The sequence below is a fragment of the Trematomus bernacchii genome, unplaced genomic scaffold (assembly GCF_902827165.1).
Source record: "Trematomus bernacchii unplaced genomic scaffold, fTreBer1.1, whole genome shotgun sequence".
Taxonomy (NCBI): Eukaryota; Metazoa; Chordata; class Actinopteri; order Perciformes; family Nototheniidae; genus Trematomus; species Trematomus bernacchii.
This window is the reverse complement of record NW_022987542.1, coordinates 247,504-265,056: the sequence shown is the minus strand read 5'-3', so window position 1 is coordinate 265,056 and position 17,553 is coordinate 247,504. Positions and strand designations below refer to the sequence as shown.

Genomic DNA, 17,553 nt, shown 5'->3' with positions numbered 1-17,553 from the left:
TCCGTCACAGCGGGTGGAGCTGCAGGATTTCTGCTTCACACACACGTTGCATACCGCTATTTTATAGTCCTTTTCGGACACCTTAAAATACTGCCAGACTGGTGAAGCCATTTTGGCGAGCTTGTTTTGCCGCACACAGAGAAAAGTGTCATGTATGTTACGTCTCGCGATCGGCCTTTTTGAGTGGGGCTGCGTTGCGTGCATGGCTTCCTTCTGCAGGTAACGGGGAGACGCGCTCTGGCGGCGGTCTCGTTCAGGATCCGAAAATAAAATAAATATTTTGTACACTTATTCCACTTATTCCTAGTGTGCCACTGGTTACGGTGCCGCGTGCCATTGGTGGCACGCGTGCCAGGGGTTGCCGACCCCTGCTGTAGGGTATTTTTATTATATGTACAGCACTTTGGCTCGACCAAAAATCGTTTAAAAATGTGCTATATAAATAAAACTTGATTTGATTTGAAGGGTCTGAACTGAAGGGTCTGAACTGAAGGGTCTGACCTGAAGGGTCTGACCTGAAGGGTCTGAACTGAAGGGTCTGACCTGAAGGGTCTGACCTGAAGGGTCTGAACTGAAGGGTCTGAACTGAAGGGTCTGAACTGAAGGGTCTGACCTGAAGGGTCTGACCTGAAGGGTCTGAAATGAAGGGTCTGAACTGAAGGGTCTGAAATGAAGGGTCTGAACTGAAGGGTCTGAACTGAAGGGTCTGAACTGAAGGGTCTGAACTGAAGGGTCTGACCTGAAGGGTCTGAACTGAAGGGTCTGAACTGAAGGGTCTGAACTGAAGGGTCTGAAATGAAGGGTCTGAAATGAAGGGTCTGAAATGAAGGGTCTGAACTGAAGGGTCTGAACTGAAGGGTCTGAACTGAAGGGTCTGAAATGAAGGGTCTGAACTGAAGGGTCTGAAATGAAGGGTCTGAACTGAAGGATCTGAACTGAAGGGTCTGAACTGAAGGGTCTGAACTGAAGGGTCTGAACTGAAGGGTCTGAAATGAAGGGTCTGAACTGAAGGATACCTGCCGGCGGTACGGTCGCACCGGAGACACGAAGCCACGATCTCTCTGCACGCGCTCCACCAGACCGTGGTGCCGCGTGGAGCGGTTCGATTCCAGGGAGGAGGGGAAGGAGCCCTGAGGGGAGAAGTACTCAGGTCAGGTACTCAAGTAAAGGAGAAGTACTCAGGTCAGGTACTCAAGTAAAGGAGAAGTACTCAGGTCTTGTACTTGAGTAAAAGTAGAAGTAGTCAGATCTTGTACTTGAGTACAATTAAAAGTACTCAGGTCTTGTACTTGTACTCACCTGGAAGTGGTCCTGATGGTTCCTCCCGATCTGGTTGACGTTGGGCAGAGACCCCCCGTAATACGGCCCCTGACTCCGGGCCAGACGCAGCTTCTGGGCCTGCAGCTGCAACCGGACACAGAGAACAGTCTTTACCAAGAGAACAAACTACAACTGGGAGTAAACTAAAGTAACTAGTATTGCACTTTACTTCATTCCATTTAATGCTTCTTCAAACGTGGACCCTATTCTGCTCTTTGGGGGGTTCCCTCTCCTGTAGTGTTCTATGGGTTTTAGTGCATGTGAATGGTCTGCAGACGCTAAAATCCATGTTAACCCAGCTTCCCCAAATGTCTTTTTGGTGTCTATATACGCTGGGATCCTGAGTCGTGGCTGATCGTGCTGCTGTGGTCCTGGATCATGAGTCCTGGATGGACATCCTCGTGGATTCATCTTCTTATTATAGACACATGCATTTCCAAACATTCGGTCTACCTACCTACGCTGTAAAATGTATTATCTCTTAGATTTACACACGGCATCTATTGCACATCTGTCCGTCCTGGGAGAGGGATCCCTCCTCTGTTGCTCTCCCTGAGGTTTCTCCCATGTTCCTTTAAACTGTGGGGTTTCTCTGGAAGTATTTCCTTGTACGATGTGAGGGTCTAAGGACAGAGGGTCTAAGGACAGAGGGTCTAAGGACAGAGGGTGTCGTATTGTCATACTGATATTCTGTACAAACTGTGAAGTCCACTGAGACAAATGTAACATGTGTGATATTGGGCTATATAAATAAACATTGATTGATTGATGTTCCCTCCAGAGGGAGATTCTCTCTGTTGTTTTATATTGTACATTGTGCACATTTTCACTGCTTATTTTTCATTATAAATGGTTTATCTTTTTATTGGACATCTTTTTTTACTTAATCTTCCCTTCTCTATATATTTAACTATAAGAGCTTCAAATAAAAATAGTCAAATGGTAAATCCTATTTCATATATATATATATATATATATATATAACTAAATTAAACTGAATGTAATACTAAAAAATACATTTAAAAACCATAGTATTGTCCGCTGTTTTAAGAACGTAACTGCATAATGAAATTATAGACACATAAATCAAAGAAAGCCAATAGAAAAGTTAATACCATAGATATTTATTATGATTTATAGCGTTTCTGATGATTTCGGCCACATATTGTACAATAAGAATAGATATTAGACGTCATCGTCCACCTCAGTGGAACACTTTCACATTGACATAACTTACAATGTATCCCTTAATAGAATAAAATATATATGAGTAACGTTATTATCGTGACGCCTTCCCATACAAAGGTGACTTGAAGTTTTGAGGCTTTTCTAAATGCTAAACACCAACATTAGGAGGAAAGATGGCGTGAAAGTAAAAAGAGATAAACACTTGTGGATGTGAGATAAACTAACAATCATCGGTTTCTAAGAATATCTTTCCTAAAAACAACCAAACAAACAACTTATTATGACTCAGATGGTAACCACTGTTAGTCTGCAGGCTGGAACACGGCAACACCATTACAGAGAGACACGCACCGAGATAACAACGACTACATCTCTGGTTTCAGACAGAGGGGGAAAAGAGGTGCTGATACACACCTGCAGGAGAGGACTCTTTAAAGTAGAGATGCTACATACTGATATACACCTGAACATCATCAGGAGAGGACTCTTTAAAGTAGAGACACTACATACTGATATACACCTGAACATCAGCAGGAGAGGACTCTTTAAAGTAGAGACACCACATACTGATATACACCTGAACATCAGCAGGAGAGGACTCTTTAAAGTAGAGACACTACATACTGATATACACCTGAACATCAGCAGGAGAGGACTCTTTAAAGTAGAGACACTACATACTGATATACACCTGAACATCAGCAGGAGAGGACTCTTTAAAGTAGAGACACCACATACTGATATACACCTGAACATCAGCAGGAGAGGACTCTTTAAAGTAGAGACACTACATACTGATATACACCTGAACATCAGCAGGAGAGGACTCTTTAAAGTAGAGACACTACATACTGATATACACCTGAACACCAGCAGGAGAGGACTCTTTAAAGTAGAGACACTACATACTGATATACACCTGAACATCAGCAGGAGAGGACTCTTTAAAGTAGAGACACTACATACTGATATACACCTGAACATCAGCTGGAGAGGACTCTTTAAAGTAGAGACACTACATACTGATATACACCTGAACATCAGCAGGAGAGGACTCTTTAAAGTAGAGACACTACATACTGATATACACCTGAACATCAGCAGGAGAGGACTCTTTAAAGTAGAGACACTACATACTGATATACACCTGAACATCAGCAGGAGAGGACTCTTTAAAGTAGAGACACTACATACTGATATACACCTGAACATCAGCTGGAGAGGACTCTTTAAAGTAGAGACACTACATACTGATATACACCTGAACATCAGCAGGAGAGGACTCTTTAAAGTAGAGACACTACATACTGATATACACCTGAACATCAGCAGGAGAGGACTCTTTAAAGTAGAGACACTACATACTGATATACACCTGAACATCAGCAGGAGAGGACTCTTTAAAGTAGAGACAGATAATTTGTAAACAATAATAATATTCAGTAACTAAGAAGCCTATACTGTGTAAAGGGAGCTGTGAAAGTCACTGCTATTTCCAATAACACTTTCCTGCAACTATTTCAAAAATAAAAGCCTTTTGATAACAAATGAAGGGATTCTGTCTACTCAACAAAAGAGATCTTTTATTTTGAAAAAGAAACAGACAATGTCCCTCAATAATAATAATAATTCACGTAAGAGACCCGAGTACTTCTTCTGCTACTACCTGTTCAAACTGCTGCCTCTGATTTCTGTAGTTTAAAGCGTGTGTGTGTGTGTGTGTGTGTGTGTGTGTGTGTGTGTGTGTGTGTGTGATGTTTGGAAGATAAACTGCATATCAATACTGAACAGCTTCCAACGAGGAGCTACGGCTGCTAGCAACACACACACCCTGATGCTATTAGCTGATTGGAGAGTGTGTGTGTGTGTGTGTGTGTGTCTCTTTTCAGACGAGTATCAATCACGCTCAGTATCGATTAACACGTCCTTTTTAAAGAATTGCTTGTGCCTGTTAATCTGCAGATAAAGAGAGAAAGGGCTGCGTGTTTAAGGAGAGAGCCGACTGTCCAGAGCTTAATTGAATAACTTTATCGATCGTGAGACGTGAGACGAGACAGCGGCTGATCCATTGCATTGTGTGCTCGCTCTGCGGTGATTCCTCTGGAAAATAAAAGCTGATTTATTACAAGAGATGGATGGATGTGTAACAGCTGGACTCGCATCAGCAGCTCTGTGTTCTCAGAAGGGGAGTGAAAGAATACCAAGGACGCCTCAACCGTAAAATAGATTATTTTAAAGCTGTAATTGAACAGAATTGTGCTTTAATTGCATCTTTATTAGCTTTTAAACTCAGAAAACAAAAAGGAGAAAGGCTATTTCAACTTTCCAAAGTAACATGTTAGTATGTCGTGCCTGGCAATAATCATAATAATAAAACAGGACATTTATTTGGCACCTTTCACATCGCCCAAAGACGCTTAAAGGCAGTACACCTGTACCCACGCAGCACAACATCTCACCTGATGAACATATTTAAGCACTAAATAATCCCCATAATCCTGCAGCACTCCTGCCTCACACACGGAGGAAGCCCAGCAGCTGTATTGGGATTCATGGGATTTATAGCTCTCATAGTTAGTCATGGTTAGCCTCAGTGAGAGCTGGAAACATCATGCCCAAACCAACCATGAGAATGAAAGAAGGACACAGATTACATTTAACCAGGAACGTTTGGTTTTTAAAAAAAAAAAATTGTAGTATAGGGATGAATAATACACCATCTGAAGATTCAGTCCAATACAAGAGTTGCTGCTTAATGTTAACTTTAAAAATAATCTTTAACATTCTCTTCTTTATAAGAACACTTATGAAAACCCACATAAAGTATGTTAGAATAAACGTTGTGTTTTAGCTGCAGGTCTGAAGCATCACTTCCTGCTTCAGTTAATAAACACTTAGCATGTGTCAGAAGTCTGCTGGAACCGTAAAGTACTCAGGTCTGGTACTTATTAAAAGTAGAAGTACTCAGGTCTGGTACTTGAGTAAACGTAGAAGTACTCAGGTCTGGTACTTGAGTAAACGTAGAAGTACTCAGGTCTGGTACTTATTAAAAGTAGAAGTAGTCAGGTTTGGTACTTGAGTAAAAGTAGAAGTACTCAGATCATGTACTTAGTAAAAGTAGAAGTAGTCCGATATTTTACTTGAGTAAAAGTAAAAGTACTCAGATCTTGTACTTGAGTAAAAGTAGAAGTAGTCCGATATTTTACTTGAGTAAAAGTTGAGGTACACAAGTCTGGTACTTGAGTAAAAGTAGAACTACACAGGTCTGGTACTTGAGTACAAGTAGAAGTACGGTCTAAAAGTACAAATGTTCCTCAAGTAAAAGTAGTCATTGTGCACAGTACTTGAGTAAATGTACTTAGTTACTTTACACCACTGTAAGTAAATATCTGAGTACTTCTACCACCTAAGAGTAAACAACACTTAGCCCCGGTGGCTAACGCTGATGCTAACTCCGCTGACTTCGCATCGGAAGCGGACAGCAGCTAACACTCCAGCCGGGAAACATAGCCTCTGAGCGGCTGCTTTACACCGTGAGGTCCAAGCGGAGCGCCGTGTGGAGGCCGGATAATGAGGCTCTCATGGAGCCCGGGGAGGCCTCTGATCCTCCGGGCAGCTCGCATCACACTCACCCTGGTGGAGGTGATGTCCATCATGACCTCCTGGAAGGCGGCCGTCTCCTCGGCCTGTCGCTGGGTGTGCAGCGCTATCTTCTCGCTAAACTTTCGGGGGTTTGAAGCCCCGCACCCGGGTCCCGAGGCGGGTCCGCAGCCTGTACCCGAGGCAGACATCTTCACCCGGGGAGACCTGACGTAGTGGAGCCGCTGTCAGAGGAGGAGGTCTAACTCCGCCTCTCAGAGGGAGGAGGTCCGTCTCTCAGAGGGAGGAGGTCTCAGTCAGTCTCTCAGAGGAGGAGGTCTCACTCCGTGCAGAGTCTCTCAGAGGAGGGGGTCACACTCCGCAGAATCTCTCAATTTTGAGGTACCTAATCATATTAATAACAGATTAATTTTGTTAGCGCTTTTACAGGTGCTCAAAGTCGCTTTACAGAGATAGTGAAAAGAAAAGAACAACAAATAAATATAGTTGAAGTCAAATTAAAATCAAGCAATACAACAACAATCCCACATTAAAAGCCAGACGTGTACTTGTACTTCACTTGAGTATTTCCATGTTATGTTACTTTGTACTTCTACTCCTCTACATGTATTTAATACCTTTAGTTGTAACTTCAAGACTGGAAGACAATTTTTTGAAATTATTACATTAAAGAAAAGGTTTCAAACTGTTTACTTAATAAAAAAACTGCAGATTATTACATAATATTATCATATTTCAGTGTGTGTGTGTGTGTGTGTGAGAGAAATGAGATCATGGCGTATATGAGAGTTGTGACCGCCTACTATTTTATTTTGCTCGAAGTGAGACCTCCTGTCAGATACAGAGGAGCTTTGGTTGTTGTTTACAATTGGAGAAGGCCCCCTGCCGGCAGAGTTCAGCTACTGCAGGCAGAAGATACAGAAAGATAACAGCGTTCATATCATCGAGTAATCTGTGATAAATACATATGCTCCATATAAATAAACAAGTTAGAATACAGTCAATTATACCAAAACTACTACTATTCGAATACAACTTTATATTTGGACACTGCATGAAACCCAAATAGTATCAGGACAGGTCAACTAGGGGAGCTCCCATCAACTAAAGGTACATATTTAATTAATTAACTAATGTATTGCTTGTGTCACAAGGTCAAGAAACACACACACACACACACACACACACACACACACACACACACACACACACACACACACACACACACACACACACACACACACACACACACACACACACACACACACACACACACACACACACACCCAGAATTACAAATACAAAAATAAAAGGGCATTATTTCCAATATCTCTTGCTGAGCAAATTTAGCTGAACATGTACAAATTTGCTAGCGCTTCAACACATTGCACCTGATAGGCTGAGGGGCGGGACATCTCTAAGCGGCAGCACAGGCAGTATGAGAAAAATAAAGAGCTTTTGGTACATTAAAGCATGGACACATGTCCCAGGAGAGACACTACATACTGATATACACCTGAACATCAGCAGGAGAGGACTCTTTAAAGTAGAGACACTACATACTGATATACACCTGAACATCAGCAGGAGAGGACTCTTTAAAGTAGAGACACTACATACTGATATACACCTGAACATCAGCAGGAGAGGACTCTTTAAAGTAGAGACACTACATACTGATATACACCTGAACATCAGCAGGAGAGGACTCTTTAAAGTAGAGACACTACATACTGATATACACCTGAACATCAGCAGGAGAGGACTCTTTAAAATAAATCTTGAAACCTTAATATGTTATATTTAAAAGTACAAAATAGAGAATCTCAGTCACTGTTTGATACTGACAAATATTTTACGTTAAAGTCAGTCTTTCACATTTCATCACAATACAAAATAGAACGCATATGTTGGACATGATTAAAATAATGTAGTCCTTAAAATGGCTTTGGTTGAAATTCTTTGGTGTTATAATTACAAAAATACATTTCTAAGTGTCTAAAACATATTGATATTTGTCGTCACATCTTTTATGATTGATGCAAAAAATGTCCGTTCATGAAATCCTGTCAAAGCAAGTTGAGAGTACAGTAAATCACAGCAGGTCTTTAAATAGCAGATACAAGGTTCTCTTTGTGTAGTATCTTCTCAGCTGCAGAGAGACGAGCAGCGTGTCCCGTCCAGCAGAGGAGAAAGAGTGCATTTGTTTCCGTTCAATAACCTCACGTCTGTCTCCAGATCGGTCAGCACACTTTCACACCGATACAAACTCAAAGCTTTTCATCGTAGATATTTTCACACTAAGATCACGTGAGGAGTTTGTTCGAGCCAGCGTCAGGGAGAAAGAACTTCAACAGAAACATGATGTGATGTTATTAAAAAACCATGTATTGAACGTAAAACTATATGTAGCAAGTTCGAGTCCCACTGCAGTCAGCGTGTCGTTGCTCCTGTGGGGATTGTCCTCAGTACTGAATGTATGCAAGTCGCTTTGGATAAAAGCGTCTAACAAGTGACATGTAATGTAATATTTTCTGCTTCCATTTTCAGTGTGGAGAGCTCCTGCTTCATCTGTTAACACAATTAGTGATTCAGGGGTCAAGTGGCTTACTAAGAAAAATTACTATAAAGACCTGCAAAATAAACTCAAAATGACCACAAGGAGGTGCTAAACCACAGACAAATTAAAAAAGGTTTATAAACAGACACACAACGACTACATAGATGCGGGAAACCACCACAAAAAGAAGAAATCAAGTTATGATAACTCAAAGGAAGATGCAAAACAATCACAGAGACCACCGCAATAAAAAAAAACAAACAAACAAACTCAAAATAGACCAAAACAGTGTTAAAAACAGACACAAAACAACTACAGAAACCGACAAACAAACCCAAGGAGGTGCTAAACGACTACAAGTAGACATTAACTGCCACCAAGAAACACACGATGATAACAAAAACCTGAAAATGACAACAAAAAAATCATGAGAAACCACTACACACCCTAAATACAGAGACAAAACAACCCCCATGAAACATATGGAGAATTAATCAAATGAAGCACGCTGTCCAAAAAGATATGCAAAACCAGGGACTAAGATTTCCCTTAATTATTGGCCCCGGAATATTCAGACCTATACAGACTAGCAGAAGACGCTCCAATTGACTGATGTTCCCCAAACGTCTCATCTGCAGGATGCAGTACATCAGCCTGTAGGCCACGGATCCACAATGAAATACATTTATTAATCACAGCAATCATAAGAACGTAGCACTATCAGAGCGCTTACTATTGTTTTGAAATCCTAAACAATTCAGCTCTGCTAACATGAGTTACTAAAAGCATCACGGCCAACATTAGCCTCCTTTAGCTTAGCGGTGGTGACGTGAAGTCATGTGACCGTGCTGTAGTTCCTTTATAGAGTGGCGAAGTCCCTCCCCTTCCGGTGGACCTCCATGGGACCTTATTTCGGAAAAATTATGTATTGAAGTCAATGGAGAGAGAAAGATTATCTTTCGATCCCGTTTGAATTGTGCCACGAATTACACATATGATGTTTGTCAATTTAAAAGATAATTTTGCAAGTCAAAAAAAAAATAATGTGTCGTAAAACTGTGAAGTAACACATTTGTTTGTGTGAAACGCTCAATTAACTACATCTCTGGTCAACAACACACGTCACCAAGATGGCCGTCACTACTGTCTTGTCAACAAAACGATTGACTACCCTCACTATCACCACAATGAAACACGTCCTGAAGAATGTCATGCAAAGCTGCCTGCCTGCCTTCCTTTGATTCTCTCTGAACTGCCTGGTCGTTTTAATGTTTAATGTCAACCATTTGTGCAGATAGCATGAAGTAGAAAAGATCGCTAGCGTTAGCGTTAGCATTTCTCCCCCGGTCTTAAATTGTGTATTATAGAATGATCACACCGGTACAGTACTCTTCAAAGGGTTCACGAAATATGACTACTACTCTTACTTTTTAACATTTTGGGTTACTTAATGTTACTTCATGTTAAGGCTAATAAAAATGACAAGGCTGTAATGCTAACTAACGTGCTGTAGTTCCTTTATAGCCCAACATTAGCCACCTTTAGCTTAGCGGTGTTGACGTGAAGTCATGTGACCGTGCTGTAGTTCCTTTATAGCCCAACATTAGCCACCTTTAGCTTAGCAGTGGTGACGTGAAGTCATGTGACCGTGCTGTAGTTCCTTTATAGCCCATCATTAGCCGCCTTTAGCTTAGCGGTGGTGAAGTGAAGTCATGTGACCGTGCTGTAGTTCCTTTATAGCCCAACATTAGCCACCTTTAGCTTAGCGGTGGTGACGTGAAGTCATGTGACCGTGCTGTAGTTCCTTTAAAGCCCATCATTAGCCACCTTTAGCTTAGCGGTGGTGACGTGTTAGCTTCTTACTTCAGAAATAAAGTGGTGTTAATATGGAGATTATCCTGCTGAACTCCCTGGGATGATTACAGTTTGATGAAGAGCACGGCGGTGACCAAGGCGAAGCCGGCCAGCAGCGAGGCCACCCTGGGGATGCGGTTCCCTCCGGAGCCCAGCTCGTGCGGCAGGATCTCCATGAAGGTGATGTAGAGGAAACTTCCCGCCGCCAGACCCTGCAGCGTGCAGCGAGCCAGCCGGTGCTGCCGGGGCGCCTTCGTCTCCGAGAGCGCCGAGCCCAGGCCGAGGCCCAGCGGCAACATGGCGGCAAACAGCAGCAGGCAGCCGGCCACCAGGGGGAGCCGCAGCCGGCCCCGTGACAGCGTGCAGGCCAGGCTGAAGGAGATGATGCTCTTGTGGACCATCAGCCCCAGAGTCAGAACTGAACATGGGGAAGAAGCATTCAGTTCAGAGGGGAAGCGTACTCAGATGTTGTACTTCAGTACTTTTACCTTTACTTGTCACAATGTATTCCTACTCTATGGTAAAGTAAGTATCAGAGTTTAGGAATACTCTGTTACAAGTAAAAGTCCTACAATCAAAATGTTACTCAAGTAAAAGTAGAAAAGTAACTAAATGTATTAAATACATGTAGTGGAGTAAAAGTACACGATTAGCTTGTTTTATGTTTGTTTTATTCTCTTTGCGTTTTAATGACCATTTCATAACGTGTTTCCGTGACACTATTTCTTAATGCATGTTTTTCATTTGTGTACAGTACTTTGAATTGCCTTGTGTTGAAAGATGCTGTATAGATAAACTTGCCTTGCCTTGCCACGTAGATCTCCTGCAGGCCCACGGCCAGCCCCTCCAACACGGAGTGCAGCGACAGCGAGAAGACCAGGACGAAGGAGCGCAGGGCCGACTGCGCGCTCAGGTCCACGTGGAAGAGGCTGCCGCCGGACTCCTCTGACGCGCCGTGGCGGTGGGAGTTGACGCTGGAGTTCGGCAGCAGAGCGCGACACTCCTTCATCTGAGGCTGGTCCTTAAAGGCCAGGATGACCTGCTCCAGAACCAGAACCAGGAAGAAACCCATCGCCATGATGAACTCAGGCAGAGGGAACTGAAGCTGCGGGGAGAGAAGAAGACGACGCTGACGAGGGTGAACGACGACTATCAGATTTGGTATCGAAAGGAGAACAAACATTAGCCGCCTTTAGCTTAGCGTGGTGATGTGAGAACATTAGCTTAGCGATGGTGACGTGAAGCAGGGTTGCCAACTTTGGGTACCTGGCTGGAGTGAGATTTTGATATCATGGGTTTAATTCGGTTTAATTACACATATGCGCACGAAATGACTGCTATCGTGTCAGCAGCGGGACCTTAGCATATATATAGATACAATATATACAAATACACAATAATGGACACAGACTATAAAGGGCACACAGTTTCACAGTTTTTTGAAATACTAACATAAAATACACATTCTGGTACTCTCTTGAGAAGAAAAATAAATAAATCTGTTACTACACATTTAAAAAAATGAATGCCATTTTAGTTTTGTGTTACTTTGTTCTGAAAGCTGAACCTGCTGCTCCTCACAGAGAGAAGAGGGAAGAGGCTGTGTGAATTACTTTACATTGTGGATAAGGGTGGATAGCCCCCATTGTTCTGTGTGTCAAAATGAAAGACAGCCCACACACCTATCAATCATCAAACCGTGGGGTCTTATTTCATTACGTGTTGATTTCTATCAACACGTAATGTTGTATCGATGTATAGAGATGTACTACAGCAAAAGTATTCTCCGTCGGGACTTCCTGCAACAACACCACGCCGTTATCGTGATTCTGATTGGCCAGAAGACATGATAAAAGATGTTCTATTGAGAAGACGATCACTACGTGACAAAAGTTTTCAAAACCGTTTCTAGTCTTCGTATTCTTGTTTTTGGCGTGAGAATAGTTTGGGCAGCGTGAGAGCGTGAGATTGAGAGTGAAAGCGTGTGTCACACGCCAGATGCGTGAGAGTTGGCAACCCTGCGTGAAGTCATGTGACCGTACTGTAGTTCATTTATAGCCTAACGTTAGCCACCTTTATCTCAGCTGTGGTGACGTGAAGTCATGTGACGTTCCTGTGTGTGTGTGTGTGTGTGTGTGTGTGTGTGTGTGTGTGTGTGTGTTATATCGTCTTACGGTGACCCCCGCGCTGCTGAAGGCCTCCTCGATGCTCTGCAGGTAGTCCGGCAGCTGCTCCAGCAGACAGGTGGCCAAAAACACTCCTCCTGCAAAACAGCTGATCAGGCTGAGCAGCCTGCGCCGGAAACCTGCAAGACAACGCTCAGGGATCAACCTGACGCCTGCTGCTTCAGTACTGATACCTCAATGTGAAAATACTCCGTTACAAGTATACAAGTATATATATATATTCAAAACCAAATTTAGGTAAAAGTATTATCAGTAAAACTTAGTTAAAGTACATAGAGTAATAGTTGTATTATTATTATGACCTGGGTCCATATATTGTTATTTTATTATCATCATTATTATTATCATCATTATTATTATTATTATTTGTATTATTTTAAATTCCAATATTAATATTATTTGTAGTATTATAATTAGTAAGTATGATTATGTTAATGATTACGTGGGTCCATGCTGCAGCAGCCCCCTCCCCGAGCGATGCACAGTGGGCTGAATCCAGACAGCAGCGTGACGGAGAGCAGGAGAACCAGAGCCCCCCCAGGAGCCCTGAGGGCGGAGGAGGAGACCCCCCCCACCACAGCGGACATCTTTAATCTGGTTACTCTTCACCGCGGCGAGGAGGAGGAGGAAGAGGAGGAGGAGGAGGAGGGCATGGAGTCACAGAGGAGTCTGTCTGACAAAAAAGATAAAAATTAGATCCCCTCTTCTTGTATTCAATCTAATATCTATATTTTTTCTCTGCCATAATATCTATATATCTATATATATATATAGATATAGCATAATTTATAAAGTTATAATAGGCTAAGTGTTTCGATATATACATACATCCAGGCCCTTAAAAATATCTAATTTAATTTAATTAATGTTTATTTTTTTGTAATATCAATTACTTTTTAAAATGTTTTTAATTGCATCATGTTTTTTGAAAAGTCAAAATTTGCTGTAAAAATACAAAATTCAGGTAAAAAAGTTAATTCTAAGAAAACGACACATTCGGAAAATAAGTCAAAATTAAAAGGAAAAATTATAATAAAACCAAAACATCTCTCATTCAGATCTCAAATTGTTGGTCACATGGCCTAAATCCTCTTCCATAAACATCCTGGGACAAAAGTCATAATTCTGGGTGAAGTTTCAGGAACAAAGACTCTTTTTGGGAAAAGTCAAATATTTGACCAAAAAGTTCTTTAAAAAAAAAAACATTCTTAAAAAATTTGGAAGGAAAAGTAAAAATTCTGAAAAAAGTTACAATTCAGAGAAAAAGCGAACTTTTGGGAAAATGTAAAAAGTCTGAGAAAAAAGGTCAGAATTCAGAAATCCTTCTGTTGGGATTGGTCTACTATTTACAGATCAGAATCAGAATACTTGTATATTCGTCCAACAGAAGGGACATGTGCTGTAAGGTGGATTTGCAAATGGATATTGACTGGAGGGTTTTATGGTTTCATGGTGGGAATGTTTAGATTCTGTCTAAGAGAATATATCAGATTCAGAATACCTGTATTCGTCCCACAGAGGGGACATGTACATTGTTACAGCAGAAAAGAGCCACAGACAGCTTAATGTTAACTAAGCAGCATGCATACAAAATATTAAAGATAACTACACAATTTACAAAATACACATCCTGTAGCAGTTCTGAAGATTTAGCAGCCAGGTATATATTGCAGTTAATGTCCCGCCCCTTAGCGTACAATGTGTTGGTGCGCAAGCCAGTGTTACAAAAGTGATGTCACTATGTTCCTGAAGTAAACAAAGGAGTCCAATGAAGGCTTTCAGGCGGGGGGGGGGGGGATTTATGGAATCAATAAGTCGACTAAATGTAGCGTTAATTGAGGAAGATGGGGCTTTTGCATTTTTCTCTCCAGAAAACATCAGTATTATTTATCTGTTTTTTAATCAAGGAATTTGGTCATTAGTCATGTTTCATGCTGAATAACTTCATTGTAAGAAACATACAAGCTTATTTCCTGTTGAAAATAAGTTGGAAAGTTTTGATTACCATGATTTGATCAGTTTTACAGATATATCGATCAATGTATGGAATCAATTCTTAGACTTAATCCTAGGTGTCGACTAAGATTCCAATTATTCTTTTATTTGTATTACTTTGTTCATGATATATGACTTGTTTCCATACAAACACGTCAGAGCACATCTCTGGAATACACTAGATATCAAGTAGTGCTTTTTAAACTCAGATTTAAAGATCTAGTGGTTTTTAATTCATTAAATGTAACGATTAGTCAAACGAGTGTTAATCGACTCAAACTGATATAAAGTGATAACCCAGAGTGAAGAAACAGCGCGTGTTGTTTCCCCTCGTGTAATGTAATGTGTATACATCTGAGCTGTACCTGAATCCGGGTCCAGCCGCTCGCTCTGTTCCTCCGCGAGTTCATTAAAGAATGAAGTCCTCTTTCTTCTTCTTTCTGGCTGGATGTGTCGACATGTTGTCCGGGAAGAGGTGAGTCAGTTCCCATCAGCTGATCTGAACTGAGCTGCTGTCACACTCAGCAACAACACGCTGCATCCGGGTTTCAAAATAAAACGCTGACTTGAAACCATAGCTTGAAACACGATTCTGTATGGAGAAAAAACCTTGCCTTATATTTTTTTTAATGAAGCACGTTTACTCGTCCTTTACTTAAGTAAAAGTACTAATACTAAACGCTAAATAAATACTCAAAGTCCTGCATTGAGAATGTTACCAAACTCTAACAAAAAGTATACCTATCTAAGTTTTCCGGAAAAAAACTGTAAACTATTAAAACATTAAATTAACTAATTCTACACATTAACTAATTGATCAAGTAGTAATTCAAAGTAGGGATTCAAGATATCGAACAAATGTGGCCAATATGTGGAAATGTAACTCACTGCACTACATGTATTGAATACCTTTAGTTACTTTACAGATGTGGATGAATGATGTGAAATATAATCAAGTGTTAAATCAGACTTTAGTTCCACCTGGAGTAAATTCACAAGCTACCCTGCAGTATACAAAGTCATTCAAACTAGCTGCACCTTTACCAGCTTTGAGAACACTTTCATGATCAATCATTATAAAACATATCATATATATTATTCTGAAATGGACCAATCTGCACTCTGAGGCTTTGATCCGACTGACACGGAGCGGGAGATCAGAGGCGTGGTTTAAGAGAAACTCAACTGCGCATGCTCTATGGGCCCACATCCGGGTACTTTCAGAGTCTACACTCGCTCCACTTTGGGCTTCAAGCGCCACTGAATAACTCACAGGAATGAACGGAGTATCCAGTTCACTTATTCAACCTTTATATATCCATGAGCGTGTTAGATAGCTAGCTAGCTTGTTAAATGAATAGCTACTGTTCACTAGCTAATTTAAGGTACATTTATTTCGGTCTCTAGGTTAACTTGTTCGTTTGTATTTTAACTCTGTGAACATTTCTCTGGCTTCCTGGCAGTGACCATAACATCTTGGCATGTGCTTTAGTTTGGAGTTAAATTTGATATGCTTCAGTACTTTGTAGTTCCTCATAGAGCATACATCTACACCAAGAGACAATGCAGTTATTTTATGTCACTAACATTAGAGCGTCCACACAGCAGCGTTAAAAAAACCTTGGAGGTGGGCGTACTGAAGCTTGGGGATTTTTTGCGAGCAACGCGACCAACATCCAATCACATGAATCTCCCGCCCCGACATACAAAGCAAAAAAGCCTAAAGTAAACTGGATATAAACTCCCCAAACAGGCGAAAACCTACCACTGTCTCTGCCACCTCCCTCCATGCCTGGCTCCTCCGGTTTGTATCCCGGTAGGTAAATAGGGACTGGTCATAAAGCACCGGGTGATTCCCTACCACTAATTTCTCCTCCATTTTTTGAGGAAATGACCTGCGGTATGGCTCTCCCAGCTTACACGCGGTTTGATTGGCTAGCGCTTGTACTGTTAGATTTGCATAAACGGGATTTGATTGGCTGACGCTTCCACCTCAGCTTCAAAAGTTGAACATTGCTCAACTTTTGAATCCTGAGATGCCTGGAAATCTCCGCTCTGCTTCCCACAATGCAGTTCGGCGAAAAGTGAGGCAAAGTGACGTCACCCCATTCAAAGTGAATGGGCAGAAGCGTTGGAAGATTTTTTTAACGCTGCTGTGTGGACGGGCCGTCCACACAGCAGCGGTAATATGTTCCAGTGATAACCATGTATCTTTAGATGATTTTTAAATGTTTATGATGAACTAGGATCCAGTATTTATTTAGGTGTTGAGGCAGTTCTCTTTAAGCTATGCCTTTAAAAAGCCTCTTGGATCAGCTTGAAAAAGCATCGGCACAAAGTTGAGATACGTGGTTCTCACAGGACAAAGCTACACACATATATTGATCTCATAGAATCTGCATTGCTGCAGAATAAACAAACCAAGAGTATATAAAGGAGTTTAAAAAATCTACAAAATGCAACTTGTGCACTCATGCAGCAGTAATACTATTCCACAAACAAATATAATATGGAAGAATATACTGCACAGTTAACACTAGAGTACCCAAAACAACCTCACAAGTAAGGTTTTCAATGCAGGATGTTTATTGATTTATTTTTCTCTTTGTGGTATTATAATTTTTTCTTCAATAACTTTGTCTTGCTTGTTTTTACATGCTTGCATATTTTCTAACTTTCTTATAAATTACGTGTTCTTGTAACCGTCTTACTGTGAGAGCAACTGGAAATAATGCCTGTTTGTACCTGTCCAGGTGATGAGGCTGGTTATGAAACAAAGGGAGGAGCTACAGACAGGGAGGAACGTTGAAAGTTAAAATAGGAAGTCAGACTGCCAGACTCCATTTCACA

At 41.3% G+C, this 17,553-nt stretch overlaps 2 protein-coding genes across 5 annotated transcripts in view; both read right to left on the bottom strand.

Moving 5' to 3' along the window:
- Window positions 1–7,132, bottom strand: part of LOC117476191 (CREB-regulated transcription coactivator 2-like) — a 32,632-nt gene extending 25,500 nt beyond the window's left edge. The window contains exons 1-4 of one of the 2 annotated variants that reach the window (XM_034122561.1): window positions 6,912–7,132; window positions 6,141–6,493; window positions 1,300–1,404; window positions 1,017–1,130 (exon numbers count right to left, since the gene is read on the bottom strand). In XM_034122561.1, the coding sequence (XP_033978452.1) occupies window positions 1,017–1,130; window positions 1,300–1,404; window positions 6,141–6,299 (378 nt within the window). In that variant the 5' untranslated portion in view covers window positions 6,300–6,493; window positions 6,912–7,132. The remainder of the gene's footprint in view (window positions 1–1,016; window positions 1,131–1,299; window positions 1,405–6,140; window positions 6,494–6,911) is intronic. The other variant, XM_034122560.1, reaches the window with a different exon arrangement.
- Window positions 7,133–10,498: 3,366 nt separating this feature from the next.
- Window positions 10,499–16,560, bottom strand: LOC117476195 (zinc transporter ZIP1-like). Of its 3 annotated transcripts, none has more exons than XM_034122567.1 (6): window positions 16,469–16,560; window positions 15,069–15,295; window positions 13,151–13,381; window positions 12,697–12,827; window positions 11,329–11,627; window positions 10,499–10,940 (listed from the first exon to the last, which is right to left on the bottom strand). In XM_034122567.1, exons 3-6 carry the CDS (start codon window positions 13,293–13,295, stop codon window positions 10,562–10,564), a joined length of 954 nt encoding a protein of 317 aa, XP_033978458.1. In that variant the 5' UTR covers window positions 13,296–13,381; window positions 15,069–15,295; window positions 16,469–16,560; the 3' UTR covers window positions 10,499–10,561. The 3 variants fall into 3 exon arrangements, with proteins under 3 accessions (XP_033978458.1, XP_033978459.1, XP_033978457.1); XM_034122568.1 differs by having other exon boundaries at window positions 11,324–11,627; window positions 13,151–13,377; XM_034122566.1 differs by having other exon boundaries at window positions 13,151–13,377.
- Between the last annotated feature and the right edge of the window lie 993 nt (window positions 16,561–17,553).